Source organism: Chenopodium album, chromosome 9 (genome assembly GCF_948465745.1).
Source record: "Chenopodium album chromosome 9, dcCheAlbu1.1, whole genome shotgun sequence".
NCBI lineage: Eukaryota > Viridiplantae > Streptophyta > Magnoliopsida > Caryophyllales > Amaranthaceae > Chenopodium > Chenopodium album.
In genome coordinates, this window is record NC_137842.1 from 66,701,391 (window position 1) to 66,721,295 (window position 19,905).

Here is a 19,905-nt window from a genome sequence, read left to right on the forward strand (position 1 = left end):
TATGTATCTAGCTAGAAGGATCCTACATTCTTCAGGTATGTAGCTTGAAGATTTTCTTACAGTATTCATACTTTGTTTTTATTTTTTTATTTTATTTTTTTTATTAAAATCATTTTAGAATTTTCTTTTTATTATTTTATTACACTATAATACCTTTTAATGGCAAAAAAAAATTTCTCTTCACTCTTCCTTATTACTCAAAACGATTACCTTCATTTCCTTTACTCCGCACCAAAAAAAGTACACAAAATAAGTATGGTAAAGAGGTTTAAAGTCCAATTGAATGCGATCGATTAGAACGATACATGTATTTAAATCTCAGCTATAATTGTATCTCATATTCATAAGGATTTCTCAAGAGCCATATCGAAATTAAAATGATTAGACAAAATGATCTCCATAGACGAGGAACATGGAGTGGAGGGACTCCCTCATCTTCCCCATGAGTGACCTAGGTTCGATGCTCATCCCTCCCCCCCCCTCCCCCCCAGCGGTGGTAGGAGGGGCACCCCCGTATCTTACCATGTAAAAAAAATAAAGTCTCCATAGACAAAATGATCCATTTCCAGGAGAAACTTGCTAGTAAACCATTTTGGAAAGAAAACAACCCCAAAACTGGGAAAATATTCATTTTTGCAAAACAATCAAATCCATTACAAATTTACAACCAAAACTCAGATCTGTATCATACCAATAACACAACTCTTGGGTCATATTTACTAACTTGTCTCATGAAATCATTGTGTGAGGTCCATAACAAGAAAAATAGATACATTGTGCATAAGCTATATTGCCTTTGTGTGAATGGAAAAAACTAAATGATGGTATGACGCAAAACTGGTATGTATGAAAGCCTCGATTTCCAGCTCAATAATATTACAAGACAATGTGACAACTCTGATCTCTTAAGACTCAGATCAAGCAATCAGGAATTCAGGATTGCCCATTTCAGCATTTGCGGCGATCCTCTATGAACATTCACATTACAGTGAATGTTCCTCAGAATGCTAAGCTTGCGACCAAAAAGAGTACTAACTTGTTTTAGCTCTCTTCCATACTATAACTGTACCACTAGCATCAGATGAAGCTAGCAAGTTCTCTCCATGATTCCATGTGATACCTATTACTGATGAGCTATGACCCTGTATTGGCAAATGGTTCCCTGAGTATAATGGAATTGGATATATTTACGGTAAATAGGAAAAGAATTTAATTTACCTGCAGCTTGTTTACGCAAGTATGCCTTGGTCGAGTCAAGTCATAGAAGTATACATTTGAGTCCTCACTTCCAGCAACTTCATCGAAAAATGGAGGTGTCAGCAGATCAGATAACTAATAAAAGGCAGCACTAAAATGCCATGGCAAAGCAACATAAACATATAAGATATAACAAAAGAAATTTGCTATACTCCAGAGTCCAAAGGTTACATTACCACAGAGAAAATCCGATGTTAACTGGACTAAGTATTTCACTGTAGTATCAATCTGAAAAAACTTAACATTTCAACGAAATAAGGGGTTCTCATTAAAGATTATAAAAATGACCCATCCTTGGTCTAGGTAAAGTCTATCTAGTTGTGATGAGGATGAACAAGAATAACCATCAGCCTAACGACAAACTTATTAGAAATAACACATTTTCAAATGAGCACGAAGGGTAGATGCGTAAATTTTGTGCTTGAGCAACAGATAGACACCACAAAGGACATAAAAGGAACTTGAGCTACAAAAGCCAAAATGCAAAGAAAAACAAAAAAAAGGAGACAAGAAGCGAAAACAAACCTATGTATTCTCCCTTCTCAAGGGATAGTAAAGGGCAGAAGGAAGCTCGAATTCTATGCACTCGAGGGGTCAATTTGAGAGAGCAGCGAACTGTCAAATAGCCTTTTACCTCCAGGGCAACACTACAGAAGAGCCATCATCATCTCTACAAGAAACTACTTTTATAACTTAATTAATTAGGACCATTGATTAAACAATTGTTCTCCAAACCTGAAGAATGCCAAACTTCCATCCTGAGTGCAAGTCAGCAAAACTGGACCACGTGCCAACAAAGAAAAGGTTCGATACTTTACAACTGTTACTGGGGACTTCCTCTTGCTTCCATTCCGATTTCGATGTAAACGAGATAAAGCTCCAGTTCGAGAGTCCATACCTACAGTATATATAAATCCCTGCAAACATCATCCAGCTGAACTACATTCATGAAAGAGACAAGAATTACTCCTAGGAACAGCAATAGCAACTTCTGTGTAAGAACTACCTGTGCATCACCACAAAAAAGCAGCTGACCAGTATGATCATGGTCCATTGCAGTAACCTCATCATCAAGAACATGCTTATGCATCAATCTACCAGTACTGAAATTGTAGACCTGCAACAGCATACAGCAGCCATAAGATAGATATCAACAAATGCAGGATGCTTAATAACATGCTCATCACAAAAGGAAGGTATTGAATTCAGTGAGTCAAACTAGGGAACAGCAAAAGGAGCCATTGTTTTACACATATTTTGGGTGTATGGGTAACATAACAGAACTCACATTAATTTCCCTGTTTGCATTCCCCACTGAAAGAAAGTTATTGTTCACCTGCATCAAGGAACATCTGATATGAAAAGAAACCAACAAAATACTAATTGTTGAAAGAATATACAGCCAGGGTTTGTAAGCAACATATTCAATCACCATAGCAGCACATATCAGTATACCACTGTGAAACACACGAAAGAGCAATAGAAGGAAAATAAACTACCATGCCATTTCAGTGAGCATGCTTAGAATAAAGGATTAGATGCAAAGGAATAATGTTACCCAAGAACTAGATAATAATCATATATACATTAAATGGAAGCACTTACAGGGTGAAAACGTATACACCATTGCACTGATACCCCATAAATAACCCGAATGCAGACACCTTTAGATAGGTCCCACACTCTCACGGATTTATCAAGTGATGTTGACGCAATGTATTGGTTGTTGGCTGTGAAGTCAAAATCTGGACAAAAGAACAATTGTTTATTTCAGTTTGGCAAACTACTTTAGTTTCAAGAAATTATTTGAACCACTTATCCATTGCCTACATATGTAGCTCTACCTACACAAAGTGCTTGCACAGGACATACTCTTCTATTCAAACAAATTCAACAGTTGGTAAGTAGAACAATTTATGCGGTATTTCAACATCAAGCATCAACACTGGAAGACAACTAACTGCAAATCTATCCACACTCCACAGAAAACTTTCCACCCTTCACATATTTCATAGGCTATACAAACTGTTCAGTTCTAACTTCTAAGAGACCAAGTCTACTCGGAGAAAATTTAAGGTAAATAGGAAGGGAGGAAAGATGAAGTTTACTCGGTGCAGAAACAAACAAGTTTAAGACTGGAGAACCAGTACCAGTTCACTTAACCTGTGACATCTTTGGTATGCCCTATCAGTTGTTTTGTAACTGAAGGAGGGTCTGAAACAGAGCAAACAGTCAGAGATCCATCTCCTGCTCCATATGCTAGCAAATCAGAACTCATATGCCCGAACTTTAGTACAGTAACTGCATATAAGACCAATAAGCAAGAATTCCATTACTTTACTAATACAAGACTCCTCTACAGAACAAAAGAGCAATTATCACCTGCAACTTTGCACTGATCAAAGATACAGTGCATTCCTACAAAAGAATAAGCAGGTTCAGCTTTCCTTCGTGATCGGTCAGAGCGATGATCATTGTCACTAGTACTGGAGCTGAAACTATTTCTAGCTTGGCTGCTACCGTGTAGGCCCTGAAATAGCAAGAAATAATCAACTTTAAAAAATGTGAAACATAATGGGAAAAAGCTCAAATTCTAGCATTAATGTCACAGTGTTTGCGTCTGAGACTCTGGGAGCATGTTGTTTATCCCAGATGTGTTCTGCCTACAATTGGAAAGATGTATGATTGATTACTATTGTCTATATATAATGGATTAAAGATTTATACTCTTCTTTGGCTATGGCATTAATTTGACTAAAATAAAATAGAATAAAGTGTCTCTTTTATACAGAGTATTTTGAAGCACTAAGTGCCAGCCTGGCAGCCTGTCATGGTGCATCAAATTAAGAGTCAGCAATGATAATCTTTCTGTTATTTCAGGATAAAGCTCTGCACAATGCCTAATCTTCTTCAGGAGGGAGACTTCATAGTGGCACAGGGAAAATTTTGAAGGTACTAAAGAGTTTAATGATTACCTAATACAGGTTCTCGAGGAATAACAAGAAGTGCAGAGTTTTTCCTTACTTCCCTTTTCCAAACATATATATGATGTCCCACAGCAGAAGTGTGTAGTGCTTTTTTCCAAGACAGAAAGAGTTACGTATAAAAATACTGGGAATTTGGGATCGGTGTCTCACAAGTTTCAGCAAGCCATACCGTAATGAAGGCAAAAATAACGAAAGAAAAAGGGGAGATAACATTCACATACCCTGCTTGAGTTCATGCTCTCCACCTCCAACAAAAGAGAGAGTGGACCTGGAGATGCAACCCATCGTCCACTGATGCATCAACCAGTAAATGAACCTGATGTCAGAATTGTGTGGAAACATGACTTTAAATTTGAAACTAGTAAATCAGACCATGGCATGCTCTACTTGTTTGCAATCTAAGGAAAAAACAGTGGGGTTTGGAGAGCAGATTAAGGCCAATATCCTAACTTAAACAAAGCTAAAATTCAACAACCTTTGATTAGGAGTGCTTGATTGGCTTTGCAAAAGGAGGCTCTCCCAATTCCGTGGTCGATTGATAAAATTTCGATAAGCTACATAACCTTTACCATTACACCTCCATTCCTAAAATGCAAATACAAAACCAAACATATAGAGATTAATACAAGCAGATTAGCCACAATACAACATATAATTTCCATAATATCGCGCTATTTCCTCATGAAAACTATAGCATTGCTAACACCTGAACTACATACATTCATATAGCAGGTTGAACTTAACTAAATGTATAAATATAGAAGAGAAGCATCAACTCAAATTGCACTCAAGTAAACAATTATAAAATTGACCTAGATCACAAATCAAACACCAAAAACCATGTCTAACAAAGCAATTTAATACAATAATCGAAAATTTCAAATCAAATGAAAAATTGCACAAATTATTGAAAAATTGAACTCAATTGAAAGGTGAAAATCATACAATTCTTCGATGAGCACCGGATTGAGCTTTGCGATAGAGAAGAAGGCGACGAATTCCAATGTAATCGAGATCGGAATCAGCGGCAATTGGTTGAAGCAAACAGCTAAACAAGTCTGGATCTAATTCTTCATTCTTCACCTCATTCTCTCTCCTCTCTTCTCCTTCCTGAGCTTCGGGAATGTTCTTCGCCTCTTTCTCTCTCTTCTGACTCTGTTCAACTTGTTCTGATTCATTTGCCTGGGCAGCCATTGTTAGGAATTCTCTGGAAAAATGTTCTTCATCTGATGAAGAAGGTGACGATTGGTGATGAATTTAGGGTTTTTTTCAGTTGAATGATTTGAGAAATTTTGCTTGAAATACGCGCTAAAATTGTATGATTTGATTTGGAAGAGTTGTTGAGTTGCAGAAACTATGATTGATCTGTTTCTCTCTCCTCTGGAAAAACTTCAATTGTTGTTGTTTTCGAAAATGGTGGTGTGAGTACTAATATTATCCACGTGGCGAATTACATAGATATTAGATACTGGCATATAGAGTGGGTACGCGCCAGGTTGTTACTACGATCATCACAAATTTGAGGTGTTCCAAATGGAGAGTTGTGAGACAATGAAATTATGTCTCGTAAGGGCAATATAGGCATTTCAGATGTTATTTTAAAGATGTCTCATTGAGCTGTTAAATCATACCACTGGAACTTCAGTGGTACAAAATACACTCTCAATGTATAAAATGTAGTCTCAGTGGTACTCAAAAAGATTCAACTAGAGTTTCAGTTAAACAAAATATCGACTCGCTGGTAGTGGTCCCGTTAAATTTTTGTCCGTTTTGCACGTGAAGTGGGGCCCACACTACCTTTTTCACTCTTCCTATCTCTCTCCATATTTCTCTCTCTTCATTGTACCTTTTTATTTTTTTAATAGTTGTGAGACACTTTACTTTGTCTCATAACACTCCCTTTTTACTTCCTCCACAAATTTGGCCCAACTTGGCATTGCGCGGGATCACATGAGAGACACACTGATGAGCCATGTATATACAATATACATCAGTTAAGCAACTTTAGAATATTATTTGTGAGACATAAAATATTCTAAAGTTGCAACTAAAAGTTAACGGAGGGAGTACATGGATTTATATTCACCGTGAGCGCTAGCTCAAGCACGACAAGTCGACAACTGGTTTGCTGATATAAAACCAAAATCAAATATGGAGAAATTGTAAAACTTCTTTAGGAGGTACGTTGACATAACAAACGAGCTAAATTGTGAACTTTCAGCCTTTAGGTAGCATGTGCAGGAGACATCACAACTAGAGTTGTCAAAAGTTGACCCGATCTGAAATACCGACTCAAATCCGATTATTAACCAACCCATCTGAACCCGAAAAAATGGTGACCCAAACCCTAGACCCGAGTTGACCCGAGTATGTGAGACCTAACTCCGAACATGAACTGACCTAGAGATGGCCCGACCCGAATGTAACTCGTAAATTATTGACCTAAACCGAACTTAACTTGAACCGAAATTGATCCAAACCCGTTTAACCCGTCAAAACCCGAATTTAACCCGACTTGTAACTAACTTGACCTGAATTCAACCCTACCCATTTCTAATCCGACCCAAATTTAACCCAACCTGTCACAAACCCGACTCGAAATCAACCCGACTTGTCATTGACCTGACCCAAATTCAACCCGACTTGTTATTGACATGACCCGAATTTTATCAGACCTATTACTACCCGACCCAAAAATTCAACCCGATTTGTTACTAACCAGACTCGAAATCAACACGACTTGTTATTGACACGACCTAAGATCAACCTAAATTGTTCCTAACCCGATTTCAAATCACCTTAAATGCAATTAAGACCACCTTATTATTGTTGATCAAAGCATTTTATCTAGAGAGACCAAGTCGGTCCAAGCAGCAAAAGAAAGGAGAATCATCCTCAAATTTAAGAGTTAAATATAGTATATATTTGTTGTACGGTCAAACGAGATAATTATTATCCTAAATTATAAACTATAGTTCCCTAGTATATTGCCATATATATTATAGTCAAAGGAAATAATTAGCTTGATAAAAAATGATAATAATCTATTTATAGATAGTTGAACCCGAATATGACCTGACTTGGAAATGACCCGATCTGATTGTAACCTAAAAATTATTGACTTGAACTTAACCCGACTTGACTTCAAGAATGATCCGACTTGGAAATGACCCTACCTGATTATAACCCGCAAATTATTGACTTAATTGAACCGAACCCGACTTGAACCCGAGAATGACCCGCCTTGAAAATGATCCTACCAGATTATAACCCGCAAATTATTGACTTGAACCAAACCCGACTCAACCCGAGAATGACCCGACCTGATTCTAACCAGCAAATTATTGACTTGATCCGAACCCTACTCGAACCCAAGAATTACCCTATCCCGTTTTAACCAGTGAAAACTCGAATTAAACCCGACCTATTGTTCACCCGACCCAAATGTAACCCGACTTGTTATTAAACCGACCTAAACGACATTATATTTACAATATATAATGATCATATATGGTTCAAGCCTACCACGAACATTTATGGCCAATTTATCGATTAACAACTTGCACCGATTTCATTAATTCAAGCCTACCACGAACATTTATGACAATATATAATGATCATATTTGGTTCCAAAAGGCATTATATGACCCCGAGATGTATCTCCTTAAATCTCAAGCCTTTTTGACACCTGGCCCCGAAACCTCCCGAATTTCTCAAAAAGCGTGGATATTAGCCTTCAATTTTGGAATTTTTTGACTTTTTTTCACCCGGAAATAAAATTGCCGAAATGTTTACCATGATCCCTAATACCTTCCGGGAGTCCAATTGGCTGGGTGTAACCATCCAATTTGCCTTTAAACGACCAATTTACCAGTTTACAACTTGCACCAATTCCATTAACTCAAGCCTACCACGATCAGTTATTACAACAAATAATGATCATATATGGATCCAAACGGCATTACATGACCCCGATATGTATCCCTTAAAATCTCAATGCTTTTTGACACCGGGCCCCGAAACATTCGAAATTTCTCAAAAGCGTGGATAGTAGCCTTCAATTTTGGAATTTTTTTACTTTATTTTGCCCGGATATAAAATTTCCGAAATGTTTACCAGGGACCCAAATACCCTCAGGGAGTCCAATTGGGTGGGTGGAACCATCTAATTTGCCTTTAAACGACCAATTTACCGGTTTACAACTTACACGGATTTCATTAATTCATGCCTACCACAAACATTTATGACAACAACTAAAGATAAAATATGGTTCCAAACAATATTATATGACCTCGAGGTGTATTTTCTATAATTTCAAGACTTTTCGACACTGGGCCTCAAAGACTCGAAAAATTCTCAAAAAGCGTGAATATAACCTTCAATTTTTGAATTTTTTGAATTTTTTTCACTCGAAAATAAAAATTGTCGAAATGTTTACCATGGTCTCTAATGACCTCCGGGAGTCCAATTGGGTGGGTGGAACCATCCAATTTGCCTTTAAACGACAAATGTACCGGTTTACAACTTGCGCCGATTTCATTAACTCAAGCCTACCACGAACATTTATGACAACATATAATGATCATTTATGGTTCCAAACGGCATTATATGACCCCGAAATATACCCCCTAAAATCTCATTTCTTTTCGACACCAGTCCAGAAGCCTTCAAAATTTCTCAAAAAGCGTGGATATTAACCTTCAATTTTGGAATTTTTTTACTTTTTTTCGCCTGAAAATAAAAATTGCCGAAATGTTTACCATGATCCCTAATATCCTTTGGGAGTCCAATTGAGTGAGTGGAACCATCCAATTTGCCCTTTAAACGACCAATTTATCGGTTTACAACTTGCACCGATTTCATTAATTCAAGCCTACCACAAACATTTATGACAACAAATAATGATCATATATGGTTCCAAACGGCAGTATATGACCCCGAGATGTATCCCATAGAATTTCAAGACCGACACCGGGCCCCAAAACCTTCAAAATTTCTTAAAAAGCGCGGATATTAGCCTTTAATTTTGGAATTTTTTTACTTTTTTTGCTCGGAAATAAAAATTGTCGAAATGTTTACCATGACCCCTAATACCCTCCTGGAGAGTCCAATTGGGTGTGTAGAATCATTCAATTTGCTTTTAAACAACCAATTTACCGGATTACAATTTGCACCAATTTACTGATTTACAACGGCCAATTTAATTAACTTGCACCAAACCCGACTTGAACTGAAATTGACCCAAACCCGTTTTAACCCGTCAAAACCCGAATTTAACTCGACTTGTTACAAACCTGACCTGAATTCAACCTGACCCGTTCCTAACTCGACTCGAATTTAATCTAACACGTTACAAACTTGACCTAAAATCAACCCGACTTGTCATTGACCCGACCCAAATTCAACTTGACTTGTTATTGACCCGATCCGAATTTTACCATACCTATTACTTACCCAACCCAAAAATTCAACCCGATTTGTTATTAACCCGAATCGATATTAACACGACTTGTTATTTACCCGACCTAAATTCAACCCAAATTGTTCCTGACCCGATTTCAAATCACCTTAAATGCAATTTAGACTACCTTATTATTGTTGATCAAAGCATTTTGTCTTGTGAAACCAAGTGTCCAGGCCAGCAAAAGAAAGGAGCATCATCCTCAAATTTAAGTATTAAATATAGTATATATTTGTTGTATGGTCAAAGGAGAATTATCTTCCTAAATTATAGAATATAGTTCTCTAGTATATTGTCATATTCCCTCCGTGCTTTTAAAAGTTTTTTTTGAAAACAAAAATAAAAGAAGATTAAAGAAACACCCACACATTAGATTAAGGCTTAAGATATTATGCTCGACATTCTTAAGGTAATTATCCAAAAGAGTCTCTCCACACTCTCTTGTTGCCTTCAGGCCTTCAAAAAATCAAAGGTACTACCTTTCAAAACCTGCTACTACTCATATAAGTCATATTACTATCAGATGAAACATTACAGATAGAGCAAATGGTCGTGGCAGAAGCAGCAGCAATATCAGTGACATCATGGAGACAACAGCAGCACCTGCAGCAGCAACTATTACAATGGAATTGGCCATTGATATTTGTATACAAGTCAAAGTGTCAATCTTCTTGATAAATGAAGTGTAACAAGTACATAACATTATAACATAGTGAAATTCGTATAGACTTTCCCAAACCACACCCTGGTCTAGAGATGACTAGATGAGACCGCCAAAATACTGCTTCCTTGAATTACCAGTTACTTTCTCCCAAAAGGGGAAAAGAAAGAACGGACATGTTGAAGAGGTAAATGTATATGTAATTGTGGATCAACATAAACACAAAAAATCTCAACCATCAATCAGCCTTTGAAAGCAGCTATATAGTATATACTGATTTTGTTTCAGCTTTAGTCTCCAATGTCACATAGGGTTGAATTATGAACGCATCAAAGAACAATCCAGCAATACAAACTGAAGACTGAGTAAACAGCAAGAGGAAGAGCTGTAGAAATGACAATAACAGGCATTTGTGACCATCTCTTCAAAGGCAAATTCAATGAAATCGCTACTTACATTCTGTTTGCTTACAAAGAATAATTAACAGGAATGGCAATAAAATATACTTCTATTCAAAATGAAGAGTACATAATCCTGTAGGTGTGAGTTGCATGAGGTCATATATGTGTTTTATCCCAGGTTGCATTCCAATTAAAAGATTATGAACAAATATAATTAATATTTCCAGAATAGTAAGATCAGATGCTAGAAAATTTTCATGATTGATTCCATAACAAAATTCATAAAAGTTCTTTTTTTCTGTAAATCTGTTCTGATAAGTAAGGGTATGGGAACATATCTCATCAGAATAATATTGAATGTACATACACATTGAAGCTAGAAGAACTAACAAGTTTCTACTGAGATCAAGGTGGCTTTTAATCCTCCATCGATTCAAACTCCTTCCGGGCTGATATCTTTTGAACATATCCTGCAGCCAAGAATTGATATACAGAATGAGTTACAAGACGTATATTTACCTTCCACTAAAGCAATACACGTGTTCAACTATACACCAGTAACAGAAGATAATAGCAAACCAAGTTATACGAAATTAGAAGAGATGATACAGAGAGAAGCTATAACCTATGTATTACCCAATGACAAATTTAAGATGCCAGAAACTCTCAATGCCACCACAAATTCCATCCAACACCCAAGTGTAAAAATTAGTAAATTACACCTTACACCTGGGTGGAGGATGGACAACCTGTAAAGTGCCAATGATAATCCCAGAGGGAATTGAGAAGGGATTGGAATTGTGGTGGCATTGTGAAGAGGAAGAATGAAGATAATAATAGGAACTAAAAGGAATGACCGTAGGATTTCTGCAGTGAAGTAGTCATATTACAATTATGTTAAACACAAATCTTCGCATTTGACTACTTGTCACAGAATGCAAAAATGAATATAAACAATTTATAAAGATCTATGTAGCACAGATATGAAAACATTCAGAAACTAGAAAACCTTAAGTCCCAAGCTCTCAGCCAATTTGGACTTCATCAGCACGGAAACAAATGAGCTTTTGGGAATAGGAAACCTTATACCCCAGAAGTTTCTATACTTCCTAGGTCAAAAGAAAGCAGTCTCATTTAAAGCTATTCAGACACACAGTTATGAAAATATATCTTAAAAAGCATTGCATGACATACAGTTCTTCATAATTTGTTAGGGACAAGAAAAACTTCAAACTTATGTATATCCTTTTATCTGTATACAGTCAATACACTTTTCTAGCTATGAAACTTTGGTCTTCAAAGAAAAGCTCCTGTTTCGTTACTATTCTTAGCCTATCAAGAGAGGCCACATACAAAAGCCAAACATACATTGTTTATATTTTATTAATTAATCCATATCTAGGAACATTGCCACTCATCCATCTCATAAAACTTGGTGAATAGAAATTCATACATATTGCTATGAATAAACTTCCCTCGGAAAGAATAACTTTTCAGAATTATTAAGCTAAAAGACAGAACAATTCCAGAATCTTACCAACTCCCATACATGGTATGCATTTGCAAGTAGTCTTCCCTCGTTTGTTGTAGTAGTTGACATACCCTGATCCTTGGCAACTTCGACACTTCCCCACCCACTCAAAAACAGGCACTTTACAATCCTAAAGTCCCCAAAACAAGAATTAGACCAGAGAACATACAAGAGGGAAAACTCCAAATTCGCTTGTTCATGAGGCTAACAATTTGCAATTCAATTCCAAATAACAATGCTTGCTATATCTTCCAATAAAATACATAGAAAGACCAAAATTAGCTTTTGTCACAATATAACATATTTACAAAATTAATCCCATTATCTTCCCATACATCATTTCCACACGTACCTTCGGTAATCAACACGTATTCCATCAATACACCATATCTATTAACTCCATCTAACAATGATCAAAAGCATAGAGTGTACAAATGCCAAGTTACAATGTCACATTAATATCCACCAAGGCTCCAAATGCCCCCACTAAATCATATTAGGTGCACTACAAATCTACAATCATGCCTTAACAAATTACATGTATAGGAGGGACCCTAAAAAATATCAAGAAAATCAACTAAACACTTCAAACTCGAATTCAAATTATAAGTTAGCTAGCCTAGTTGGTATTCAATCATATTAATGTTTAAGTCTTCAATTAATTCATCATGTGTAGGATGTTAGCTACCCTAGTTAGTAAAGTATAGAATGGGTTGTATTCAAGACACGAGATAAATTCCGTCTACATCATTGCCCTTTCTCGCACTCTCATAGAGTCTTAAATAAACAATCAATTCATAGAAAAATATCAATTTTATCCTATAAAATATCCCAAAAGTAAAATATCAATGTCACTATCAAAATATCAAATCTTTACCTCCAAACCCAAATGTTCATACAATTGACAGTAATTAATTTACTAAAAATGAGATATTTTTTTGAATTAATCAAGAATCTACCTCAAGTTGAGGATCACAACGAAGACGACGATCGATTTCCTCAAGAGAAGTAGGGGTAATATCGGAAAAAGTCATAGGAAGAGGAAGAGGCTCAGAATCATCCCTTAGATAACTCTCTCTATTTCTCGACCATTTCTTCTCTCTCTTCCCATTCAACATAGAATCATCGCTATCTCTGCTGCTGCTGTTACCCCCTGAAACGGCGTCGTTTTCTCGGGGAATCCGAGGTCCAGAAATGTCGGGAAATTGAAACCAATCAGGAGAAGAAGACGAAGAAGAAGAAGCAGAGAAATCGGGGGCACGTGATTGGATTGTGAGAGAACGAGGAGAGAGAAAGTAGGGTTTTGAAATTGAAGTAGAAGTAGAAGTTTTGGGAGTGATTAAGGAAGGAGATGTGCTTAGATTTGCAGAAAACATGGTTGATTTTTGGGGAAATTGAAAGGAATTAAAGTGAAATTAGGGATTCGAGTAGTTGGATTGGCGCCATTGATGAAGAAGAAGAAGAAGGAAGTTAGAGAAGGTAGTTAAGGTGGAATAGTGAGAGAGATAAGAGGACGAGATGATAAAGAAATAGAGAAAACGCCAATGACAACGTGGTGGTCGATGGGAACACGGAAATGAGCGCTGCTAGTAGCGGGTTAATACAATTTTGTCTATAGTAGGGAAAGAGTGCTGATAAAATTAAATTCCGATTTGTTTTTTTGGATCGTGTTTTGTTTACGACCTTATCGGGATTATTATATGGTTCCAAACGGCATTATATGACCACGAGATGTATCCCCTAAAATTTCAAGGCTTTTCGACACCGGGACTCAAAACCTCCAAAATATCTCAAAAAACATGGATCTTAGCCTTCAATTTTGGAATTTTTTTGACTTTTTTTCGCTCGAAAATAAAAATTGCCGAAATATTTACCATGGTCCCTAATACCCTCCGGAAGTCCAATTGGGTGGGTAGAACCATCCAATTTACAGGTTTCCAAATTGCACCGATTTCATTAATTGAAGCCTACCACTAACATCTATGACAACATATAATGATCATATATGGTTCCAAACGGCATTATATGACTCCCAGATGTGTTCCCTAATTTCTCAAGACTTAGTGACATCGAGCCCCGAAACCTCCAAAATTTCTCAAAAATCGTGGACATTAGCCTTCAATTTTTGGAAATTTTTGACTTTTTTCCGCCAGAAAATAAAAATTGCCAAATTGTTTACCATGGTCCCTAATACCCTCCGGTAGTCCAATTGGGTGGGTGAACCATCCAATTTTCCTTTAAACGACCAATTTACCGGTTTACAACTTGCACCGATTTTATTAACTCAAGCCTACCACGAACATTTATGACGACAAATAGTGGTGATATATGGTTTCGAACGACATTATATAACCTCGAAATATATTGTCTAGAATCTCAAGGCTTTTCGATACCAGGCCCCAAAACCTCCAAAATTTCTCAAAACGCGTGAATATAAGCCTTTAATTTTGGAATTTTTAAACTTTTTTCGCCGAGAAATAATAATTGCTGAAATGTTTACCATGATCCATAATACCCTTCGCGAGTCCAATAGGGTGGGTAGAACCATCCAATTTGCCTTTAAACGCCCTATTTATCGGTTTATAACTTGTACTGATTTCATTAACTCAAGCCTACCATGAACATTTATGACAACAAATAATGATCATATATGGTTCCAAATGACATTAAATGACCTCGAGATGTATACCCTAGAATTTCAAGACTTTTCGACACCGGGCCCCGTATCCTCCAAAATTTCTCAAAAAGCGTGGATATTAGCCTTCAATTTTGAAATTTTTGACTTTTTTTCGCCCGGAAATAAAAATTGTCGAAATGTTTACCATGGTCCCTAATACCATTCAGGAGTCCCATTGGATGGGTGGAACCATCCAATTTGCCTTTAAATGACCAATTTACCGGTTTACAACTTGCACCGATTTCATTAACTCAAGCCTACCACGAACATTTATGACAACAAATAATGATCATATATGGTTCTAAACATCATTATATGACCCCGAGATGTATCCCCTAAAATTTCAAGACTTTTCGACACCGGGTCCCAAAACCTCCAAAATTTCTCAAAAACGTGGATATTAGTCTTCAATTTTGGAATTTTTTTGACTTTTTTCGCTCGGAAATAAAAATTGCCAAAATGTTTACCATGGTCCCTAATACCTACGGGAGTTCAATTGGGTTGGTGGAACCATCCAATTTGCCTTTAAATGACCAATTTAAATATCGGTTTACAACTTGCACGGATTTGATCATTAACTCAAACCTACTACGAACATTTATGACAACATATAATGATCATATATGGTCCCAAACGGCATTATATAACCCCGAGATGTATCCCCTAAAATATTAATACTTTTTTACACCGGGCCCCGAAACCTCCAAAATTTCTCAAAAAGTGTGGATATTAGCTTTCTATTTTGAAATTTTTTGATTTTTTTTTCGCCCGAAAATAAAAATTGCCGAAATGTTTACCATGGTCCTTAATACCCTCCGGGAGTCTAATTGGGTGGGTAGAATCATCCAATTTGCATTTAAATGACCAACTTACTTGTTTACAACTTGCACCGATTTCATTAATTCAAGCCTACCAGGCCATGAACATTTATGACAACAAATAATGATCATATATAGTTCCTAACGACATTTTATGACCCCGAGATGTATCCCATAGAATTTCAAGACTTTTTCGACACGGGCCCTGAAACCTCCAAAATTTCTAAAAAAAAACGTGGATATAACCTTCAATTTTGGAATTTTTTGACTTTTTTTCGCCCGAAAATAAAAACTGTTGAAATTTTTACTATGGTCCCTAATACCCTCTGGGAGTCCAATTGGATGTGTGGAACCATTCAATTTTCTTTTAAACGGCTAATTTACCGGTTTACAACTTGCACCAATTTACCGCTTTACAACGGTCAATTTAATTAACTTGCACCGAACCCGACTTGAACCGAAATTGACCTAAACCCGTTTTAACCCGTCTAAACCCAGATTTAACCTGACTTGTTACTAACCTGACCTGAATTCAACCCGACCCATTCCTGACCCGACCCGTATTTAACCCAACCTGTTACAAACCCGACCCGAAATTAACCCGATTTGTTATTGACCAAACCTAAATTTAACCCGACTTGTTATTGACCCGACCCGAATTTTACCTTACCTATTACTTACCCAACCCAAAAATTTAACCCAATCTGTTACTAACTCGACTCAAAATTAACACGACTTATTATTGACCTGACCTAAATTCAACCCAAATTGTTCCTGACCCGATTTCAAATCTCCTTAAATGCAATTTAGACCACCTTATTATTGTTGATCAAATCATTTTGTCTTGGGAGACCAAGTCGGTCCAGGCCAGCAAAAGAAAGTAGCATCATCCTCAAATTTAAGAGTTAAATATAGTATATATTTGTTGTATGGTCAAAGGAGATAATAATTATCTTCCTAAATTATAGACTATAGTTCCCTAGTATATTGCCATATATATATTATAGTCAAAGGAAATAATTAGCTTGATAAAAATGATAATTATCTATTTATAGTTAATTGGATCCGAATATGACCTGCCTTAGAAATGATCCGACTTGATTGTAACCTATAAATTATTGACTTGAACATAACCCGACTTGATCTGAATCCGAGAATGACCCGAATTGGAAATGACCCAACCTGATTATAACCCGCAAATTATTGACTTGAACCGAACCCGACTTGAACCCGAGAATGACCCGACTTGAAAATGACCCGACCTGATTATAATATGCAAATTATTGACTTGAACCGAACCTGACTCAAACCCGAGAATGACCCGACCTGATTCTAACCCGCAAATTATTGATTTGAACCGAACCTGAATCGAACCCGAGAATTACCCTAAACCGTTTTAACCCGAATTAAACCCGACCTATTGTTCACCCGACATGAATGTAACCCGAACTGTTATTAATCCAACCTAAACCCGACCCAAACCCGATAAGAAGTAACCGACGTGACCCAACTTAAGCATGATCCAACCCAAACCCGACCTGCATAGGTTATGGAATTAATCTGAATTGACCCAGCCCGAGTTGACCCGACCCATTCTTACCCGACCCGTTTACCTAAATTGACAGCTCTAGTTAAAAGGCTAAGTGGATGATTTCAAGTATTCATGTGGCCAGTGGCCACCCTAAGTCATGTGACTGATGTGAGGTACATAAAAAAATAAAAAAATAAAAATAAAAAATCTTGTATCCTTTCCTTCAAAAGTCCAAAAAATAAGAAAACCAAAATTCAAATGTGATGGTGGACTGGTGGGAGCCTAGGAGGTGCATCATGAGATCATATATTGTTGTTTAGAATTATATATTCCCCCTAAATCATTTAGATAAATTACTAAGTTCGTTAATGACGGGAGGTGAGTTTGTAAGTGTTTAAAATGATAGCTAAAAGATAAAATGAATGATTCCAAATACTTAAATGACCTCGTGGAATCCACGGAAGCATTCAGCACTCTTTCTATTTAGAATAAGAAAGCACGAAACTTTCTATCTACAAAACTAAAGGTTATAATCCATATTTTTGGACCAAATTTGAGAATATTTTTCAAGTTTGGTGTCTTATAGGTTCATAATAATTGGTTTGGAATAATAACAAACCTATCAATAAGTCTATAAAATCCCGAGAATCAGTTAGATTGATCAATTATATGGCTATTTTGGAAATATGTTGCACGCACTAGCTAGAACTGAAGAGATTGTTCATTTCACCAACTTGGTTGGTTCCTATTAAGGTGTTGGGCATCCTTTATTGAGTCATTACGATGCACTGGTTGTTCTTGTCCATATTGATGTACACCCACCAGGACACCAGTCACCACAATACTATTGTTCATCCTGTGTGAAAGTATCCAAAAAAGAGTCTTATATGTAACTTCATGTTTAGGCCAGCTTGGTTATTGGACGAGTTGGGTGTAGATCGATAGTTGGTGTGGATTGATAACAAGTTGGGTCAAAAAAGGGTCATTTTGTATATTACAAAGCAATGCAGGCCGCGGGTTAATAGTGGGTTGATGCTAGTCGAACACATGGGCGAACCAAACCAGCCGGTCCAAGATTATTAAACACCCTAGTTACCACACCCATCAATCTTGATACTATTATTAGAAACCATGTCACCATGTGTACAATAGCGGTAAAGGCAATAGCTTTATCCCTAAATCCCCTCCACACCCAAAACCCCGAAAACTAGGCATTACGCTTACTAAACATTTCCTTTTGCAAGACAAAGTATCATTTGCTAATCTTCTAATCACTGTTACATATAAACATTTTTATTTTTCCCCTCAACTTGATAACTAACTTCATAAATAGTCAAGAATCCTTTCAATTTAATATAACTATTTCTCATTAGTCAAGTAAGCTTTGGCTAAATGTCAAATTAAAGAAATACCCCTTTTCTTCCTTCATGTTAAAGTGATTCCAATATTATGTAAAATGCAAAAAGCTGCACCATGGATTAACAATCAAACAAAAGGTCGGTCCATTTTATATTTACACTTCAGATACATAGAAATTTAATTTTCTGATTTTAAAGCTTATTCTTGTATGATAATTGCATGTGTATGTAATATGACTTCAACTCTTCAAGGAATATATTTAACTTTTGACCCAACAATTAATGAAAATAATAAATTAATATTAATTATGAATTCATCAAGCTTGAGTTCCTACACTTCCTAGTTCTTACACTTCTATAAAAGCAGTTGTTTGTTTTAGGATATATCATCATCAGCCCTTGAATATTAGTAATTATAACTTAATCATAAGTATAACTTACAATATTCATTAGTGCTATAATCAACTAATTAAGAAAAATGGGTTTGCCCAATATGATTTATCTTGGGTTCTTTGTTTTGTTTTTGGCTATCATGGCCGAGGCAGCAAGTACTCCACCAGGAATCGCTAAAAATCCTTCAAGAGCGTCGTGTAATAAAAAGGAGTACAAGATGTGCTACAACTTAGAGCATGTTTGTCCTAAATTTTGTCCTGATAGTTGTGAAGTAGATTGTGCTTCATGTAAGCCAATTTGTTCTTCTACTTCAACAAGTGAACATCATTCACCTTCGGGATCATCTTCTGCAGCATCATCCGCTGCTTCATCTGCAGCATCATCTGCTGCATCATCTGCAGCATCATCTGCAGCATCATCTGCTTCTTCATCGGCAACATCATCAGCATCATCAGCAGCTGCAGCTGCTGCTGCAGCTGCCGCTGCTGCATCTTCTGGTTCTTCCTCCTCTTCCTCCTCCCCCTCTTCATCATCATCTGGTGGAGGAAAAAAGAACTCTCATACATCATATTACCCAACACCATCAACTCCTAAGGCACCAACACCTTCTCCTTCTACTCCATCATCGCCTTCAAAGCCTACTCCCTCGACATCTTCTCCTCCTTCCTCTAATGCTGGCTACAGAAAGAGAGCTAAATGTAACAACAAGAAGTACGGACAATGTTATAACCAAGAGCATGTATGCCCTGCTAATTGCCCTACTTCATGTCAAGTCGATTGTGTCACTTGCAAGCCTGTCTGCAGTAAGTTTTTTTTTTTTTTTTTAATTT

At 36.7% G+C, this 19,905-nt stretch overlaps 2 protein-coding genes across 5 annotated transcripts; both read right to left on the reverse strand.

Moving 5' to 3' along the window:
• Nucleotides 1–694: 694 nt before the first annotated feature.
• LOC145560255 (uncharacterized) lies at nt 695–5,667 on the reverse strand. Its single transcript, XM_081621511.1, has 12 exons — nt 5,190–5,667; nt 4,720–4,829; nt 4,466–4,535; nt 3,640–3,787; nt 3,421–3,558; nt 2,863–3,002; nt 2,546–2,593; nt 2,264–2,374; nt 1,993–2,174; nt 1,783–1,904; nt 1,219–1,295; nt 695–1,142 (listed from the first exon to the last, which is right to left on the reverse strand). Exons 1-12 carry the CDS (start codon nt 5,436–5,438, stop codon nt 1,032–1,034), a joined length of 1,506 nt encoding a protein of 501 aa, XP_081477637.1. The 5' UTR covers nt 5,439–5,667; the 3' UTR covers nt 695–1,031.
• A 4,427-nt stretch (nt 5,668–10,094) lies between these two features.
• LOC145558868 (protein disulfide-isomerase SCO2-like) lies at nt 10,095–13,862 on the reverse strand. Of its 4 annotated transcripts, none has more exons than XM_081620221.1 (4): nt 13,258–13,862; nt 12,305–12,428; nt 11,158–11,237; nt 10,095–10,320 (listed from the first exon to the last, which is right to left on the reverse strand). In XM_081620221.1, exons 1-3 carry the CDS (start codon nt 13,672–13,674, stop codon nt 11,185–11,187), a joined length of 594 nt encoding a protein of 197 aa, XP_081476347.1. In that variant the 5' UTR covers nt 13,675–13,862; the 3' UTR covers nt 10,095–10,320; nt 11,158–11,184. The 4 variants fall into 4 exon arrangements, 3 of the variants coding, with proteins under 3 accessions (XP_081476347.1, XP_081476346.1, XP_081476345.1); XR_014092614.1 differs by lacking the exon at nt 10,095–10,320 and adding an exon at nt 10,345–10,751 and having other exon boundaries at nt 11,135–11,237; nt 13,258–13,861; XM_081620220.1 differs by lacking the exon at nt 10,095–10,320 and adding an exon at nt 10,345–10,751 and having other exon boundaries at nt 13,258–13,861.
• Between the last annotated feature and the right edge of the window lie 6,043 nt (nt 13,863–19,905).